Raw genomic sequence first — 19,852 nt, 5'->3', positions numbered from 1 at the left:
ATTTTGTATGAAGAAAACTTGAAAGGAAAGGAAAGAAGTTAATTTACGGGGGGGAGGGGGGGAGGCGTGGAAATCATCTTTTTAGAGGGCCTGAAGGTGAAAGATCAGTGTCCATCCACATACATCTTCTAGATGCCAATCTGTACAAGCAGTTGTGTCAGACAATGACAATGTCACCCTCAAATCACACAGTGACTACAGATATAAATGTTTCCACTTACATTTATGTATTCTTAGATCAAAGACTTCTCTCAGAAATGACAGCAAATAATGAGGAAACTCTTTAAAGTGTTATGCTCAACTGATAGTACCGAAAGGCTATGCATAAACGCAGAATGTACGTATGAACAACACACAGCATAAAAGACTGAACTGCAAGGACAAGGAGAACACGCTAAGCGCAGAAAGTGGTTTCTCTGAGTTTACCCCATCAGAAGCGTAAGCTGCACCTTCCGGAAACCTGAATGCATAAATTGTGATTATTGAATTTCTTTCTCTAAGCTCATTTCTAAAGTGCACCCCAATTATGTCCCTAATGTTTATGACAGGAGGAAAAGCTGTTGGTCTCCCCTACAATGAATGACAAATCAAAAGATCTTGGCAGTTTCCTGACAAGTATGTTCCACTGGTTCCTTGAAGGTCGTGAAGACTCCATCGATTTCTTGAATTATTCTATTTCAACTGCAGTTTTGCAGCTACAGTAGTCTTACCATTCTGTAACAGCACAAGACAAAAGCTATTGGGTTTTGCATATACAAAAAAGAACTTTAATAAAGTTTCAACTGAAATTTGATTTTTAAGATTGAAGACAATACACCAACTCCTTCCTTCAGAGGAAGAAAGCATTTCAAGCACCAAACATTAAAAAGAGCAAACAACAGCTTATGGATCTTGATTGCCTCGTTTATTCTAAGGCAGACGGGACGAGCACTTCACACCTCTGGACTCAAGCCGAACTCTGCCGCGCCAAACCCACGGACAAGCCCTCTCCGTTACGCCACCGCTACAACTGACGGGCACCTCACCGACGAACATGCCACCGACCGGGCTCGGCCGAGGCGCTGCCGGGCGCCCCTGCCCAGGATTGTGCTGGGGGTGTCTCCACGAGGCGACAGTAGCCCGCTGCCGGCCCTGCCCGCGAGCCAGGGCCCCCGCCACCACCCGCTCCGCGCCGAAGAGGCGGCGGGCGGCGGCCTCGGCCGCCCCAACCACCGGAGCGGGTGCGGCGGCCAAGAGCAGCACGCGGTTCCCCCACCCAGGCCGCCTGCACCACTCCAGCGGCAGCGGCGGCTCCAGCCCCACCCCGCCCCGCCCGGCGGAGCGGAAGTGACATACAGTGAAGAACAAGAACTCCTTCCGAGGTCGTGGCGCTGAGACGCGCTTTCGTTTCCTCGCCGCTTCCCGCCCGCCCGGCCCCACCCCCGGTGGCGGAACGGCCGTCGCCCCGCGCAGCGCCCTCTCCCCCACCCCACACCAACTTCCGGGCCTTCGCCACAGCCTCCCGCCTGGCTCCGCCTCCTTCTCCGGCCGGGGCTTCCGCGCGCGGGACGGGTGGCGCCGGGCGGGGGAGCTCGCGGGCCAGGCAGTAGGTCCCGCCGTGGCCGCCGCCATCGCTGCGGGACGGTTTCCGTCTCCTGGGCTTCCCAACATGGCAGCAGCGGCGGCGGGAAGCTGCCGCGGAGCTCGCAGGCCGGTGTTGCCTCGCGGCAACGGGGACCGCACCGTGTTTCTTTTCGACCGGCGCCAGGAGCAGGCGGACCCGGACGAGAAAGTGCTCAGCTACGGCAAGGACAACTACCGCGGCTTCCGCAGCGCCGTCTGCCAGGTACTGAGGGCGGGGAGGGGGGGAGCGGGAAACGGAGGGAGGGAAGGCGACCGCGGCGGCGGCGGGGCCGGCCTCGGCGTTAACGCTTTTCCGGCGGAGGCGCGACCGAGGGGCGCCGAGGCTCCCAACCGTCGCTAACGCTCCGCGCGCGCGGCCGGGCCTCTCGGTGCGGGGGGTGGGGGGGGTTGGTAGCGGCACGTGCCGCAGCTCCACGTGCGAGGGGAGGCGCGAGGGGGCCCCTTGGGCGGCCGAGGGTGAGGTGGGGTGGGGAGGGGGGAGGCCGCTGCCTCATCCGCCTGCCCGGGGAGGCGCGGGCCGCCGCGCCTGCCTCCTTCCCCCAAACTTTCTTGGCGGGACAGGCGGGCGGACGTCGAGGAGAGGCCGTGGCGTACCCTTCCCCCGCGCACCCGGCTCCGCCGCGCTGGAAAGGCCCGTCCGGCGGCGCGGCGGGAGCGAGCCCCTGGCGGCAGGCGGGAAGGGAGCGGGCGGCGCGGCAGCTCCCCCGCGCGGGGAACCGGCGGCAGCGGCGGCGGGAGGGGGCGGAGTCCTCGGGCGCGGTGCAGCGTGCCGGAGGGCCGGAGCGGCGGTGGTTGTGCTGTCCGAGGGGGCGGCGATAAGCGCCGGTCGTTTCCCGTATTGAGCCCTTAACTGTCTCTGTGAAGCCCGCGGTGGTGGCTGCCGTTTAAATACTTCACGTGGCTGGTTCTTTGCTGTCTCGTGTATCCTTTCAGTTCTCTTTCCTTACGCAAAATAAGAACTGTCCTCAGATCTCTCGGAGGTGGAGATTTCTTTCTACATACGAGCTTGTTTACTTTAGTTTGCTAGTGATACCAATAGGCATCGCCCACTTTCTGTCACGGTTTCGTTTTCTGAGGAAGTTATAAAAGCCATAAACCTGTTAGCTGCCTGCATGTTTTATATTGTGAAACACACTGCCAAATCAGCTGTAATTTGTTCACTAATGGTCTGATAAACCATTCTATTTTAGTTTCTTTATCCAGTGTGATTTGCTCTTTGCTCTCTAGGTTATAATCTCTTCAAAGAAATTGCTTGGTTTGTCCTATGTCTGGACAGTATTTAGTGGTTTCCTACTGCGATAGAAGCTTTGAGTATCAGTATCAGCAGGAATAGCTGTCACACATGACTACCTCCTCCTTGCGCAGTTCTACTTCAGTGTTCAAAATTCATGTTCTATTAGAGGTACTGAATCTGTGCTACTACTTAAGGTGCTATTACCCAGCAGTAACTTGGCTACAGAGTGTTAGCACATCCCTTGATCTGATCAGCACCCCCAAAGACTGGAAGAACAAGTAACTGAATGGAATAGAGAGATCAGTACACATTATGCAGTGTAACATTATGAGAAGTTAGGTAGTGGAGTGGATTCATGGCCTTCAAAGAACCAACTTCCTCTTTTAATGGAGCATCATTACAGGGTTTGTATCTCCTATGTATGATGTGATTTCTTCCAAAAGTTATCTTGATGGATCCCATCTCAAACTGTACCTAGCAGATAAATTGCAAGGATACTTCATATTTTCAGCATTCAGGGCAAATATGTTGATGTTTAACCCATCTTTTTTCTTAGCTGTTGTAATTAATTGGTGGGCTGAGGTTAATGCTAATTTGCAACAAGGGAGTCTTTCTTTTCATGGCTTTTTTATAAATGCTGCACACTCCAGTGACTCCTATTTCCACACAACCTCATGGTGTTCAGTAGTTCACAGAGCTTTTGGCATATTTGTAGTCTTACGTAAGCCATCATCACAAGATGTGACAAATCTGGAGTACAAACAGCTTCAGAGTTTTCTTATCCCAAAAATGTATTGGCATTGTGGAGTAAGAACTTTAATGCCATTAGGTACACCACTCGGATGTGCAACATAGTGTGTGCAAAGTCTGGCGCTGCAAAACAGGACTTGGTGTGTTTGGATTTGGTGCCTGTGAAAGTAAAATTTTCAAGTATAGTTTCTTACCGTGTCAACTCCATGATTCTTATCACCAATCCTGGTGGCTGTTTTGGGGTGTCAAGGATGATAGAGTTGGTACTCTTATAAACCTGTGCAAGAAGAACCTCCAATGGTCATTCCCTTAGAGAAAGGCCTTCTCCAGTAATGTGTTGACACACAGAGATGCCTCTGTCACAGCTAATTTCAGTGTGGTGGCTCTTTGCACCTCGGAGATTTCATTGTCTTACATGTGGGGATGTAACTGCCTCCACATGCTGCCATGCATTCAGATGGTTTGACGTGACCAGTAAATGCTGATACGGTGAAAACTGGACAGGCTGAGGTCCAGGAAGTTTAATGTCTGATGTCTCTGGCCTCTTGAAAGTTGCAATTAACTACTTTGAGGAGAACGGTGATGAATGGGTTCACCTGACTGGGAAAGACTTTCCCTACTTCATAGTGCTGAAAATGTATCAGGGAAGTGATGAAAGTTCAGGAAGAAAGATTTTTATTTTTTTTTCATAAGCAAGTTTTGAATCGTTCAGACTGAGATGAAATGGAATGTTGTATTCGCTCTCTCCAATTAAAGCTATTAGAGACCTGAGTACATGATCAGGCAAATGCAGTGTTCATTTCCACAGGTATCCTGTCCAGTGGCTCAAGCTCAGTACAGGCTCAGCTTTAAATTGACTTTCATTGGCAGTTTGTCTTGCAACTAAATTACTACTAAACTGTAGCAGAGAAGGTACATGTGCACTTTCCAGTCTGCCACCTGGACTGTGGGGGTGGTAATGTCTGACAAGGAAGCCAGAAATATATTAAGTTGTTGGAACTGTTTCTGCTGTGAACATCTTTCTGTGGTGTAAGAGAATTCCTTTGGATATAACTGGATACGTAGTAGTCAAATGAGAATGTAAATCTTGAATAAATAATGAAATTAAACCTGATCACAGTAGGTGATGATCCCAAGTTGAAAATACTTGAATGCCTGAAGGCATAGTGTTAGCATTCTGCTGAGACTTACTTTTTTTTCATAATGCAGAGAGAAAGTGAGTATATTCCTATTTGTGTAGCAAAATAACTGATTCTTGAGACAAGAGATTCAGCCACTGAGAGGTGGGTTTAGGAGCTGGTTTGTGTCCTCTCTGTCTGTTGTCATATAAAGCATTCTTCTATTATTATTAAAAAGTTCTTTATTAATTTTTGAAACTTTTGTTTGTTTTGATCTTGAAGCAAATATTCGTTGTCACCTTACGAATTTTCTTACTGTCCCCTAACAACAAGATAATGCATGGCAGTGTGGCTGGATGTGGCTTTATATACTGATAAATTAGCCTTTCCTTGGGGGGGGGGGGAGAGATTAAAAAGTAAATCTTTATAAAAGGAGATGGACCATATATAGTTTGTCATTCTTCTTCCTTGTAGTGATCAATGCTAAAGCAGAAACATCTTAATCAAAAGTGATCTGTGAGCTTGATTATTCCACTTGAATGTATGTGGAGCAGTCATGTAATTTCATTCAGTCCCCAGAACCATGAAGTTTTGAGGTTAGTAAGTCAATTAAATAGGGAGTCTTGCCTCTTCTTGGGAGTACTGTTGCTTGTACACCTTCCTGTCATCTTTTATTAGGTAAATGCCCCACTGCTTGTCCTGATGTTTAGGGTGTAATTGGAAAATACTTACCTGCACTGAGCACAATGGAGCTAAACTTTGTTGGCAGCTAATCCTAGATCCCTTGCTCTTGTTGTCCACGTACATGGTGAGGTTGGAGCATTCCAGTTTGTTGCTAAGATAGCAGGAATCCTTCCAGGGCCTTACAGAGGTCACAGGCTTTTTAAAGCAGAAAGGTATCTGTGCTGAAAACTGCACAGTTGTTGTTATACGTGAAGGGTTTTTTGAGAGGCTTTGAGGTGAAGTACCAGTCTGAAGAGAGCTAATGGTACTAAAATTAGTGCTACTGTTTAAATAGGAATCAAACACATTTCTAAATGCTTCTTTAATTCTTTTGAAACTCTTCATCATTGTTGTGACCTCTTTTTGAAGAAATATATAGGAAGTATATGTCTGTAATCTGTGTGTATAAGGTAAATATTAGTAATTTAAGTAAATACTCAAAATTCAGGCACAGCAATAAACAAAGCAAAAATATTTTGCTTTTAATCTTTTGTCACATCTTTTGTTGAGCTTCCCATTGTATCCTAACAGTCTACCTACAACTTGCACAGATTATTTTGCCAGTCCACCAAAATAAATTCCAAGTTGTCAACGAGCAAAGAGGCAAAACAAAAAGGATGTTCGTTAAGAGGGAATATGGAGAAGCAGCACAGCAGTGGTGGAAACTCAAGAAATAAGTTTAATTTTTTTTATTTTTTTTTAAGATTTGCTTGCCAATGCCTAATAAATAACATGTAATGAAATTAGTTGTGAACAGTGAAAAAATATTAGCAACTGCTGCTACACCAGAGGGTAACTCCTAAATGTATTTAAGAGGTATTTGGATTACTTACCAAGCTACTGTTCTGATAAATTTGCTCAATAAAAGTACTTCAGTTCTTAATGATGAAATCAATCCATCTTGCAATAATTATATTTTTATAATATAAAATCTGTGTTCATTTACTCACTTTTCAAGATTCTATATGATCAGACACTAAAAATACATTTATTTTAAACATGCTGTGCATACATAAAACAAGCTTTTCCTTGATTTTTAAAGACACTGTTGGTGGTACTGTAAGGCATGCATGAGATGCAACAACACTGTGAGTTTTTTCCAAAACTCATGTTGTATTTCAGGCTTCACGGAAATGCTTGTGCGTAGCATCCTTGCTACTGAAGTTTCATAGAATCATAGAATGGTTAGAGTTGAAGGGACCTTAAAGATCATCTAGTTCCAACCCCCTGCCCTGGCCAGGGACACCCTCCACTACACCGTATTGCTCAAAGCACCGTCCAGCCTGGCCTTGAACACTTCCGGGGATGGAGCTTCCACAGATTCTCTGGGTCAGACTGTTCCAGTGTCTCACCTCAGAGTAAAGAATTTCTATATCTTATCTAAATCTACCCTCTTGCAGTTTAAAATCATTACCCCTTGTCCTATCACTACACTCCCTCATAAAAGGATTCCCTCTCCACCCTTTCTTGTAGGCCCCTTTTAGTTACTGGAAAGCTGCTATAAGGTCTCCCCGGAGACTTCTCTTCTCCAGGCTGAACAATCCCAACTCTCTCAGCCTGTCCTCACAGAAGAGGCGCTCCAGCCCCTGATCATCTTCGTGGCCCTCCTCTGGACCCACTCCCAACAGGTCCATGTCCGTCTTATGTTGGGGGCTCCAGAGCTGGACACCGTACTCCAGGTGGGGTCTCACCAGAGCAGAGAGACAGAATCACCTCCCTCAACCTCCTGGCCATGCTTCTTTTCATGCAGCCCAGGGTGTGGTTGGCTTTCTGGCCTGTGAACACACATTGCCAGCTCATGTTGATCTTCTCATCAACCAACACCCCCAAGTCCTTCTCCTCAGGGCTGCTCTCAATCCATTCTCCGCCCATCCTGTTTGGGATTGCCCTGACCCATGTGTAGGACCTTGCACTTGGCCTTGTTGAACTTCATGAGGTTTGCACAGGCCTGCTTCTCAAGCCTGTCAAGGTCCCTCTGGATGGCATCCCTTCCCTCCAGCATGTTGACTGCCTCACACAGCTTGGTGGTGTTGGCAAACTTGCTAAGGGTGCACTCAATCCCAACATCCATGTCACCAACAGAGATGTTAAACAGCACTGGTCCCAATACCAACCCCTGAGAAACGCCACTCGTCACTGGTCGCCACTTGGACATCGAGCCATTGACGGCAACGCTTTGAGTGCAGCCATCCAGCCAATTCCTTATCCACTGGGTGGTCCATTGGTCAAATCCATGTCTCTCCAATTTAGAGACAAGGATGTCCTGTGGGACAGCATCAAATGCTTTGCCTAAGTCCAGGTAGGCGACACCTGTTGCTCTTGCCTTATCCACCAACACTATAACCCCATCATAGAAGGCCACCAAATTTGTCAGACGTGATTTGCCCTTAGTGAAGCCATGTTGGCTGTCACCAATCGCCTCCGTATTTTCCTTGTGTCTTAGCATAGTTTCCAGGAGGATCTGCTCCAAGATCTTGCCAGGCACAGAGGTGATACTGACTGACCTGTAGTTCCTTGGATCTTCCTTTTTTGCCTTTTTAAGAATGGGGGTTATGTTTCCCCTTTTTCAGGCAGCGAGAACTTCACCAGACTGCCATAACTTCTCAAATATGATGGATAGTGGCTCCGCATCTTCATCTGCCAGTTGCCAGTTCCCTTAGGACCCATGGATAAATCTTATCAGGTCCCATGGACTTGAGCACCTTGAGGTTCCTCAGCTGGTCTTGAACCTGGTCTTCTACTGTGGGCAGTTCCTCATTCTCCCAGTCCCTGCCTTTGCCTTCTGCCACTTGGGTGGTGTGATTAGAGCCCTTACCGGTGAAGACAAAGTCAAAAAAGTTGTTGAGTACCTCATCGTTCTCTTATGTCCTGGGTGACCAGGTCTCCTGTTTCCTTCCTGTGTGGTTTCACATTTTCCTTAGTCTTCCTTTTCTTGCTGCCCTTGATGTCCCTGCCCAGATTTAACTCAGTCTGGGCTTTAGCTTTCCTAACCTGATCCCTGACTGCTCAGACAATTTCTCTGTATTCCTCCCAGGCTACCTGTTCTTGCTTCCACCCTCTATAGGCTTCCTTTTTGTGTTGAGATTGTCCAGGAACTCTTGTTCATGCATGCAGTCCTCATGGTGGTTTTGCCTGTCTTCATTTTTGTCAGGATGCATCACTCCTGAGCTGGGAGGAGGTGATCCTTGAATACTAGGCAGCTTTCTTGGGCCCCTCTTCCCTCCATGAGTTTCAGCGGAAGAATGATGCAGTTTGCCTACCTTTGTGAACACCTCACTATGTGTTGACTGGTTTGGAAAGCTGGGTGGTTTTTAAGTTCCTGATCGAATTTGAGTGCTGTTGATATGGTCAGGTGCAGAGTATCTGCATTCTTTTAGCATTAATTATCCAGATGCAACTTCTTGGATGTGATTAAGTATTTTTTGCTTTTGAAGAGCGGTATCTGAATTCTTGTTACTCCAAGAAGTGATTCCATATGAAGTATTTTAATGGTGGAACTGTATGGAGTTGATGTCAAAATTTTGGCTGATAGCTGCACTCATTAATATTAGTGATAGTGCTTTTAGACACAATAGCTTGGGAAGGTCTAGTGAAAGTTCCTGTATTTTTCCAGACTTTGAATAAGTCTACTAATGACAGCATGCTCTTTGCTTAAATTCTAGGGTCCCCAGCTTCTTTCCACTTGTTAAATCTTGTAAATCTTGAAAAGTTGTCTGAGTTAACTCATTGTTCTAGGCTAAATTTCATGGATGTATGTATGTGGCTTCTGTAGAGAGCTTCTGTCATGCAGTTTTCCCTCTCTTCTTTTTCTCTCTGTTTTTCCACCAAAATTATGATAAAGCTTTATTTTAAGGTACCACATAGAAATTTCTTCTATTACAGGATCTTGTGATAGGTAGTGATGTTCTTAGTGTTTCTGTTGAACCATCTGTTCACTTCTTAACATCTTTCATTGATATCTTTTTGTAAATATTTAGAAGTGTATCAATTGAACTTCTGAAAGTACTGAAACTTTTAAGTAGGACAGGGAGGACAAGGCACTTCAAGTTCTGCAACTGTTGTCGTCAGTAACTCATTTTTTAGATGGAGATGACTATCAATAAAGGATGGTTGGAAAATGTTTCAGAACACTGGTGTTCACTGCTAGTGTTTTTAAAGGTGTGGAAGTTGCTTATTGTAGGAAACAAGTTTGGAGAACTTTGGGCTGCAAGGGGTTAAATGTCTTCTCTAAAGACATTGTAGATTTGATTTCATCATTTTATACCTGTCATGTGCGAGACTTCCATTTCTTTAGTTTGAAAAGTCAGCACCAGCAGTTATTTTATGGTAATAATCTGGAAGACCACCGGAAGCAGACAGTGTATTATTTCTCCTTCACGTATCATTTCAAGCATATTCATGTTATTGCAAGCTGTGGTGGTATACACACAAAGTTGAACATTTGGTTGTTGAACACCTTTTCCAAGGCAGATGATAAATCTAGAGGTGAAATCTATGTTGACTTCATATTAAGTGTTCTAGTTGGCTTGGTAGGCTGGTAAGGCTCACAGTGTGTGTTCAGATAAAATAGTAGCAAAATTTGCTTTGGTGCTTATGTGCTAATATGTGAAATAGAAATAAAACTAAGGCCTATTTCAAGGAGTCTTAGCTGCTGAGGAATTGTCTGTGATTTGTGGGCTTGTGTTCTGTTTTGAGTTTGGGTTTTTTTTTTTTAATTTATAAAGAAAACCTGTGGCTGCAGCAAGTATATAATTTGAACCTTGCTGCTTGATTCAGATTTAAGGGTTAGAGAGATTACGATTCATTCATGCTTTCATATATCGTACCTGTAAATTGCTGTGCTGAAAGCTTCTTAGGCATCTGGCTTCATTTGGCTGTTTCAAACTGTTTCAAAACATTCATTTGACTGTTTCAAACTCTTACCTTTTAGCATTATATTAATCTCATGTCATAAACATCCACCAACAAATTGAGAGCTATTAGCTTTATTTATTTGTCATGAAACATAGGCAGTGCTGCAGACTGAGCCTCCTGTTTATAAAGAATGCATTTCTTTTGTTTGAACAGACAGCTTTTTGGCTTATGTATCATTTCATAGGTATAATGACTGACACCCTGCTATGGACAAAACAGGCTCACTTCAGAATTTTTCTTAATTTAACTTATTGCAAAATAACACAAACTTGATTATTGATTCAGGGGACAATTAAACAAAAGCTTAGGAAAACGCCTTTCCTCCCCCTTCACCAAGTTCATCTTCTGTCATACACTTCTGCACTTCTTCTAAGCTTCCTTTGTTCTCCTCATGAGCAACACGCATTCAGTTCCAATTCCTTTGGTAAGGCAACAGGTGGCATGAGAGGTCAGGGCCATGTGCAGGGTTTCCCTTTGCTGCCACTCCTCCTCTATTCTCTCTACTGGTTTTCTTCTGCTCTGGTGGGTTGTCCACAGGCAACAGCCCTGTGGGAGTAGGACAGAGAGGGAAAATTCCCTGCCCTGACATGGATCCACCATGGGCCCCAGCACCTTTGGGACCATCCCTGCTCTGACATGGAACACCTCCTTTCAATGTGTCTTTGGTGCTGTCCCTAACAGTGTCTCCTCTGATGCATCTCTGTTGCTTCTCATCTTCTCCTCTGTTTCTTCCCCAATATGATGGAGCAGAAGCACCACGTGCCCTTCTGGTTGAAATTTTGGCATGTGGTGGGTTGCTTCCATCGGTTTGATAGCCATCTGGCACTGGCTATGACTGGCTCAGGGCAATTCACGGCCTCCTCCTGCACTGGTCATCCCTACAGGCTTCCGGCACCAAAACCCTGCAGTCTACACTCAGTACATCTCCAAGTGTGGTTTAGCAAACAATTTAAATGGCTCTTAGTGAACAGCTGTGGTTGTTTTCCCAGACTATTCAAAATTTGGTTCATTGATATAATCTTCTGTGCTTTTCAGGTGGCTTTTTTCTCTTTCGTATGGATATAGCTTTTCATCTTTGTAACGTTTTGACCTTTGCCATGTAGTGATCATATTTAACCAATAGTTTAGGAACCCTTGTCTTCTCACATATCTACCACTCTTTTTAGAGAACATAAAATTGGGGTTTTTTTCTACTAGATTATGGATTAATTTGGAGCTTGTCTCTGTTTTTTCCCAAAAGTCTTTTCTTTTGTATCCAAAAAATAAAAGCTTTCTGCTTAGCTGTTTTAACACATAACTTCCAAACATACTTTCAATGTGAATATGCAGAGGCATTTCTGAGTATAGTGATTCTATTGTACTCTTCAAGATTTTGATGACATCAAAAGCTGGGTCATGATTGTGTATCTGGACAATCTGCAAAAAAAATAATGAACAGGTTTATAATCTAAATGTACTGCTAGGGTGTCACATGAATCTTCTGAAGTCCAAAGCTGAGTGCATCTTCAGTGCTTATTTGAAAAAGTGCACAATGCTAGGCTGAAAGGGGCTCCGCAGTGAAACCCACACTTGATATAAAGTCAACAAAAGATGCCATGATATTCCTATATTTGTCCATTTACACCATGATGTCTCTTCCAGGCTAGTGAGAAATGAAACATTTGACCAAACATCACAGTATCACAGTATGCTAGGGATTGGAAGGGACCTCAAAAGATCATCTAGTCCAATCCCCCTGTCGGAGCAGGAACACCTAGATGAGGTTGCACAGGAAGGCGTCCAGGCGAGTTTTGAATGTCTCCAGAGAAGGAGACTCCACAACCTCCCTGGGCAGCCTGTTCCAGTGCTCTGTCACCCTCACTGAGAAGAAGTTTCTTCTCAAATTTAAGTGGAACCTCTTGTGTTCCAGCTTGAATCCATTACCCCTTGTCCTATCATTGGTTGCTACTGAGAAGAGCCTGGCTCCATCCTCATGACATTCCCCCTTTATATATTTATAAACGCTAATAAGATCACCCCTCAGTCTCCTCTTCTCCAAACTAAAGAGACCCAGCTCCCTCAGTCTTTCCTCATAAGGGAGATGCTCCACTCCCTTAATCATCTTAGTTGCCCTACGCTGGACTCTCTCCAGCAGCTCTCTGTCCTTCTTGAACTGAGGGGCCCAGAACTGGACACAATATTCCAGATGCGGTCTCACCAGGGCAGAGTAGAGGGGAAGGAGGACCTCTCTCGATCTGCTAACCACCCCCCTTCTAATACAGCCCAGGATGCCATTGGCCTTCTTGGCCACAAGGGCACAGTGCTGGCTCATGGTCATCCTGCTGTCCACCAGGACCCCCAGGTCCCTTTCCTCTACACTGCTCTCTAACAGGTAGCTCCCCATCCTATACTGGAACCTGGGGTTGTTTCTGCCCAGATGTAGGACCCTACACTTTCCCTTGTTGTATTTCATTAAGTTATTCCCTGCCCAAATCTCCAGCCTGTCCAAGTCTCTCTGGATGGCAGCACTGCCCTCTGGCGTGTCAGCCACTCCTCCTAGCTTAGTGTCATCAGCAAACTTGCTGATAGTACACTCAATTCCCTCATCTAAATCATTGATGAATATATTGAATAATATGGGCCCCAGTACCGACCCTTGAGGCACTCCACTGGTTACTGGCCTCCAACTGGACTCTGCCCCATTGACTACGACTCTCTGGCTTCTCTCCTTCAGCCAGTTCGCAGTCCACCTAATTATCCGGTCATCCAGTCCACACTTCCTCAGTTTAGCCATGAGGATGCTGTGGGAGACCGTGTCAAATGCTTTACTGAAGTCAAGGTAGACCACATCTACCGCTCTGCCATCATCCATCCACCTCGTTATTTCCTCATAAAAGGCTATGAGGTTGGTCAAGCATGACTTCCCCTTGGAAAAGCCATGCTGACTGCCCCTAATAACCCTCTTATCCTTGATATGCCTTGAGAGGGCACCAAGGATAAGCTGTTCCATCAGTTTCCCAGGGATGGAGGTGAGGCTGACCGGTCTATAGTTACTCGGGTCCTCCTTCTTGCCCTTTTTGAAGACTGGAGTGACATTTGCTTTCCTCCAGTCCTCAGGCACCTCGCCCGTTTCCCAAGACTTGGTAAAGATGGTGGAGAGTGGTCCAGCAATGACTTCAGACAGCTCCTTCAGCACCCGCGGGTGCATCCCATCTGGACCCATTGATTTATGGATGTCCAGGTTGCTGGAACATTGTTTATCAGAATCAAATGAAACATCACCAACTGTTAAAGTAAATTACCCCGTAGGTCCGTTTTTGTTCAGGGATGAGCAGCTCGTCTTCCTGGAGACCACATCCACAGAGTGGGACAACTGTGCACCCACCTCACCACTACTTGACATGGTGGGAAGAGACAGGGGCTGGGATAACTAATATAGGACAGAGGGAAGGAGGAAGTAAAACAAGTAGGTTTTATATACAAGTGAAGCTTTCAAACAGAAATAGATTTCTAAGTTGGCTAAAGTTTACAAAGGATGCGGCCTGCATGTACAAGAAAAACCAGGTATTTGCAGTTAGGACTGCCAGACTTGGTCCATGAACCTGCCTAGTAGCTTATCTCAAAACGACAGCCATTTGGAGGGAAACAGAAAGGACGTGCTGCCAGTAGATACAGTAATGCTGGGTCACCCAGGAAACACAGGTGTAGCTCTGCCCGCAAGGCTGTTGTGGTCGGCTAAGTTGAGACTCACCCATGGAACAGGGGAGAGGACCAGGAGGAGGAGGAGGAGGCTGCCCCTGTTCTGTTAGCAGGCTGCTGTCTTGTGCATGCACTACCTCATCCTAACTTCTTGCTGCCTTAAAGTAAATACTGCACTCTTCATAAGGTTTCGAGAGCAGAAAAGCTTTTGGGAAGTAGAGAAAAGAGGGAAGCTGTAATTATTGTACCTGGAGGGAAAAGATCATTATCTGTGCTTTCAAATTTAAACCTCTGCAGTTCAGTTATTCCATATTAACCATTAACCTCAAATGGCACAGTTGGATATTAGTTTTATAGTATTCATGTTTTTTATTGCTTATATTTCTTGCTCTAAGCCATATTTTTTTTCTTGCACAGGTTTGCCATGTGGAAATTTGTGTAATGTGAGAGGTTAAGTTGAAGTGATCTGAACGTAGAAGAGTTAAAAAGTAATAATTACTCCAGACTCTTAAGCCTGAACATCAGTCTCTTCATGTCATCTCCCTTTGTTTCACTTGCACTAAGTGCTATGAGAAATTTGACAATTTTGCTAATGGATGCTAATTGTATCTTTAACACAGTCGCAGCTAGGGAGAAGGTAACTGAAAGATGGAAAGCAGACTTCTAATGAAACCTTAAACAGTGTTTTAAAAATATTTTTGTGAGTCTGACTACTAGGGATGGAAAGAAAGAGGTATGGGAAATTACATGGGCAAGCTGCTGCAAGGAGTGCAAGAGCTTCATTGAAGAATCTGGCTAAAAGTGCAGAAAGTCATGACTTTCAAGACATGTCAGAGTCATGACTGCTGGACTGAAGGGGTTGATGGAGTTAAACAATACCAGACTTGACTTTTACTTGAATGTCAAAGACCTGGAAAGGCAGGAGAAAATACAGATACTTAGTTTATTATTTTGAGAAAGAGTTTAGTGTTGGGCTTCAGGGTAGAAAAATGAGTGCAGATGTAGAGGCATATAGATGTATGTAGAAAGCATGATAAAAAGTCCAAAGCTACAGAAACATATTCAAAAGTTGGAGGCAGCAAAGTTGCAAAGATTGTTTAGGCTCAGAAGAATATACTTCAGTGGTTTAATGGTAAAGATTTTTCTAAAAGAAATCTTGAGTAATTTTTTTTTTTAAATGTATGATATAATTGAAGCAGAAAAGCTTTAATGTGTATCCAACATTAAGAAGTATTTGGTTGGTTTAATTTCTCAAAAGAGTGCAATTAAATACGGGACACCCTCTAGATCATGACTACTGCTGTTGTAGTTGCACAGTCTGAAGTAGAGCTGTTCAGTCTTGTTCCTCACCCTCAAGGTGATTAGCCGTAAGACAGTTCCTCCTCAAAATTCCTGCTGCTCACTAGAACATATTTTAAGCAGGTAAAAATCCAGACTACTCCAGTATAGACAGTTTGGCTAAGTTGAGAAAGCAAATTAAGTTAAGTTCTGGAATTAAACTGTGGTCTGAGTTAATACAGGGAAAAATATTTGGTCACTTCTCAGTAGTTTGTGGCAAAGTGAATAGAAAGACCGCTTTTTTTTTTTTTTTTTCATTTATCTGAATACTTTATGGAGTACTTAGTTATCATAACCTAATAACCTCCAATTTTTGTAGGCATTTGGCATAGCTACTGATGAAAACTTTGTTATCACCACAACAAGCAGGAAGGAAATTACAGAAGACAGCTTCAGTAAGTATCTTAGATGGCAAAATAAATACAGCTGTTTCTTATATTGATTGTAAAGACTGTATGATGATTGTTTATACTCTCTGACATGCAATAATTACCTGGAAGTACAAATCCTATAATAGTTTGCGAAGAATAGTTACAAAATTGGCTTTCACAAACTAGTTTTCAACAACTACTCCTTAGTATGATGACAGTTACACAAGGTGATTTTTTACCTTCCATGACAAATGCTGTAAATGATAGGAAAAAATGGCATGTAAATATCTGTCACCTGAGGAAACTTGCATTATTAAGCTTGGAAACATGAAAAGATTTTAAATGAAATGTCATTGCTAGGAGGCTGAGTAGTTGAAGCCTAAGAAAATACAGAGATTACCTGAGGCTAAACCTGTACTGGTTTTGAGAGCAGAAGTTGACTGGTGCAGTGAATGCTCTTCACTATGCTTTATATTTCATCTTCACTGCAGGCGAACTTGTTCAAGATGGAGTCACTTTGTATCTGCTACAGTCAGTTGATCAAACGCTGCTTTTGGCAACCAAGGAACGAATTGACTTCCTGCCCCACTATGATACACTTGTTAAAAGTGGGATGTATGAGTACTATGCCAGCGAAGGGCAAAATCCTTTGCGTAAGTACTTGTCAAAATAATCTTGTGTAAATTATGTTTATATGAATATAATGTGGTTATGAGCAATTTAACTTTTAGTTATAGCTGGTGAAAAAATAGTCTTAACTGTAAAAGAAAAATTAACTGTGTTCTTTATACAAATTTTTCTTTTAAAAGTGACACAAAATGGCCATGTAAGAATCCAGATTTACAGAGGTACCTACTGAGGTACTTGTCTAAGAAGTTTGAATATTTTAGAAGTAAAATGACTATAGTATTGATAATAATCTTGCAGGTGTCATCCAGACAGATCAGCATTTGTGTTATCAGGTTCTTGTCTCCTGTATGGACTTTGTTTGAACTTGGTGACCAGTTTTCGTATGAGCTACATACAAATGAGAATTCTCATAAATGAGAATTTTGTCTGCTGTCCCATCTGTGGTTCTGCAAGGCCTAACTTACCAACACGAACAAGTATTCCTTTAAAAGGTGCTCCTTTAGTTTTTATCTAACTGATATATTAAATATGTAACCAGCATTTTGTGTTGTTTTATTGAAAAAACTAATTTCTGTTTATGGCTTCTTTGAAAATTCTGTCTGTGGCTATGATTACTTTTAAAGTATTGTATATATTAGGTACAGCAAGCTCAAAATTGTGCAGAAAAAAACTGTAAGTGTCAAGACTCAAGCATTATACCATAGGCATGACAATTTCTGTTTAAAAAAAACCTCAACAATGTCTATAAATACCAACTGTTTTTTGAAGTATGGTTCTCTTTTTGCCCCCTCACCCTTTCTGCACTTCATCTGTTCCCTGTCCCGCCCAAGACAATTTTTTTGGTTCAGGTTTGGGGGCACTGTGCTCAAAGTGCACTGGTAATTTGGTCCATGATGTGTGTATCCATGCACCAGAATTGCTGTATTAGACCTCATGAAGCAGTCTGTCTAGATCTGTATTTTGTTCTTACCAGCAGCCAGTATCAGATACCTGAGAAATATTAGGTAACAGAAAGGCCATGCAGAGATGCAACAGAAGTGATTCAGGGACTTTTGAGTTCCTGTGTATGGAGTGCTCTTTTTTTGTTATGTAGTTTAGAAAGTAACTGGGCATCTTTAGTATTCACAATATTTTGTGATATTGAGCCCCCAGCTTAATTGCATGTGATGTGAAGTGTCATGTCTTTTTGTATATGTTGAACTAGTTAACAGTTTTTTCACCTGTTGAGCCTACTTTATATGCTGGGGGAGATCATAAAGCATTGCTGGCAGATCGGCTGACTTAGTGAATCACACTTTAAACTAATAAACTTGGGGGTTGGGGTGAAAATCCCACATTAGTACACTAGTAAGCGCTACAGACTAGTGTACTCACGAGCACCAGAGTGGATGACCTACTGGAGTAGTGAGGAATGACCACAAACCCTCCACAGAGGTTCCACCAAAAAGGTGAGACAGTCAGAAGTCCAACTGAAGTGTCTCTATAGCAATGCGTGCAGCATGGATAACAGACAGGAGGAGCTGGAAGCCACTGTGTAGCTGGAAAGCTATGATCTGATCACTGTCACTGAAACTTGGTGTGATGACTATGATTAGAGGACTGCAATCGATGGCTATAAACTGTTCAGGGGGGACAGGCAAGGAAGGAAAGGAGAGAGGTTGCCCTGTATATTAAAAAAAAAAATGGGTTGACTGCCCAGACCTGTCATTGAAAAGCATCAGCGTGCAGGTCAAAAGCTTATCAGTGAAAGTTAGAGACCAAGCCAACAAAGGAAGCCTCATGGTTCGTGTTTAGTACAGGCTGCCTGATCAAGGGGAGGATGTCAATGAAGTGTTCTTACATGAACTACAGGAAGTATCACACTTGCAAGCCCTGATCTTGCTAGGGGACTTCAATCACCCTGACGTCCGCTGGAAAAGCAGCACAGCAACCTGCAAGCAGTCCATAAGACTCTTGGAGAGCATTGAGGATAACTTCTTAATCTAGGTGATAGAAAGCCTAACCAGAGGAGATGCATTAGTGGACCTGTTGCTCACCAGTGCAGAGGAACATATTGGAAGGGTCAAGATTGGTGGTAGCCTGGGCTGCAGTGATTGTGCCCTGGTGGAATTTGTGATCCCGAGGGAGAGAGGCTAGGTGAAAAATGTATAGTCAAGGCTCTAAACCTTAGGAAAGCAAACTTTCAGTTGTTTAAGGGACTGGTGGATAGGACACCCTGGGGAAACTGCCCTCAGGGATAAAGGAGCAGAAGACAGCTGGCAGCTATTTAAAGACTTTTTTTCTTAGAGCACAAGAACTATTGATTCCCATGTGTAAGAAATCAGGCAGGGAAGTCAGCATGGCTGAGTAAGGACCTCCTGGTCAAGCTGAAACACAAGAGAAATACATAGGTAGTGGAAGCAGGGGCATGCCTCCTGGGAATAATATAGGGATATTGCCCAGGAGTGTAGGGATGGGATCGGGAAAACTAGGGCACAGCTGGAGCTAAATTTGGCAAGGAATGTGAAGAATAATAATAAGGGCTTCTACAGGTACATTAGATAAGGAAGACAAAAGAAATTGTACCCTTGCAATAAATGAAGGAGGGGGATCTAGTGACAACTGACATGGAGAAGACTGAAGTAGTAAACATTTTTTTTTGCTTCAGTTTTCACTGGCAGTTGTTCTTCTCAAGGCAGAGACTGGGGGAATGAAGTCCCACTCATCATAGGAGAATATTGGGTTCAAGACCATCTGAGAAACCTGAATGTACAAGTCCATGGGACCTGATGAGATACTTACCGGAGTGTAGAGGGAACCAGCAGATGTAGTGGCTAAGCTGTCATATTTGAAAAGTCATGGCAGTCAGGCAAAGTCCCCAGTATCTGGAAAAAGGCAAACATCACACCCACTTTTAAAAAGGAGGACTCCAGGAACTATGGACCGCTCAACCTCAGCTCAGTGCCCAGTAAGATCATGCAACAGGTCCTCCTGGAAGCATATGGATGACAGGGAGGTTATTTGAGACAGCCAGCTTGGCATCACCAAAGGCAAATCATGCTTGACTAATCCAATGGCCTTCTGTGATGGTGTGACTGTATTGGTGAATAAGAGAAGAGCAACTGATTCGCTCCAAAATGTGCTGGCTACACTGCAGAATGCTCAAAGACTTACACAGAAAAGCCAGGAGCTCCTGGACCAACAGGAGCCAATGGGAAGGCTCTGTTAATACATGGCATAGGAATGGCGCCTGGAGAGCAGCGCAAAGTAATTATAGCTGCTCCAGCCAAGTCAGCCTCAATGAAGACACGGCTGAAGTGCCTCTATGCAAATGCACGGAGCATGGGGAACAAACAGAAGGAGCAAGAGATGAGTGCGTGCCTCCAAGGCTACGATCTTGTTGGCATCGTAGAGACTTGGTGGGATGACTCCTATGACTGGAGTGTTGGCATGGAGGGCTACAGGCTCTTCAGGAGAGACAGGCAAGGGAAACA

General features: G+C 44.2%; 1 protein-coding gene across 1 annotated transcript in view; it reads left to right on the top strand.

The window, feature by feature from the left end:
• The first annotated feature begins 1,557 nt into the window (after positions 1-1,557).
• Positions 1,558-19,852, top strand: part of SMCHD1 (structural maintenance of chromosomes flexible hinge domain containing 1) — a 93,693-nt gene continuing 75,398 nt past the window's right edge. The window contains exons 1-3 of the mRNA XM_082479587.1: positions 1,558-1,825; positions 15,698-15,773; positions 16,241-16,402. Of these exons, the coding sequence (XP_082335713.1) occupies positions 1,649-1,825; positions 15,698-15,773; positions 16,241-16,402 (415 nt within the window). The 5' untranslated portion in view covers positions 1,558-1,648. The remainder of the gene's footprint in view (positions 1,826-15,697; positions 15,774-16,240; positions 16,403-19,852) is intronic.

This window comes from Vanellus vanellus (genome assembly GCF_965231255.1).
Source record: "Vanellus vanellus genome assembly, chromosome: 2".
Lineage (NCBI taxonomy): Eukaryota > Metazoa > Chordata > Aves > Charadriiformes > Charadriidae > Vanellus > Vanellus vanellus.
This window is presented reverse-complemented; position numbering and strand designations above follow the sequence as displayed.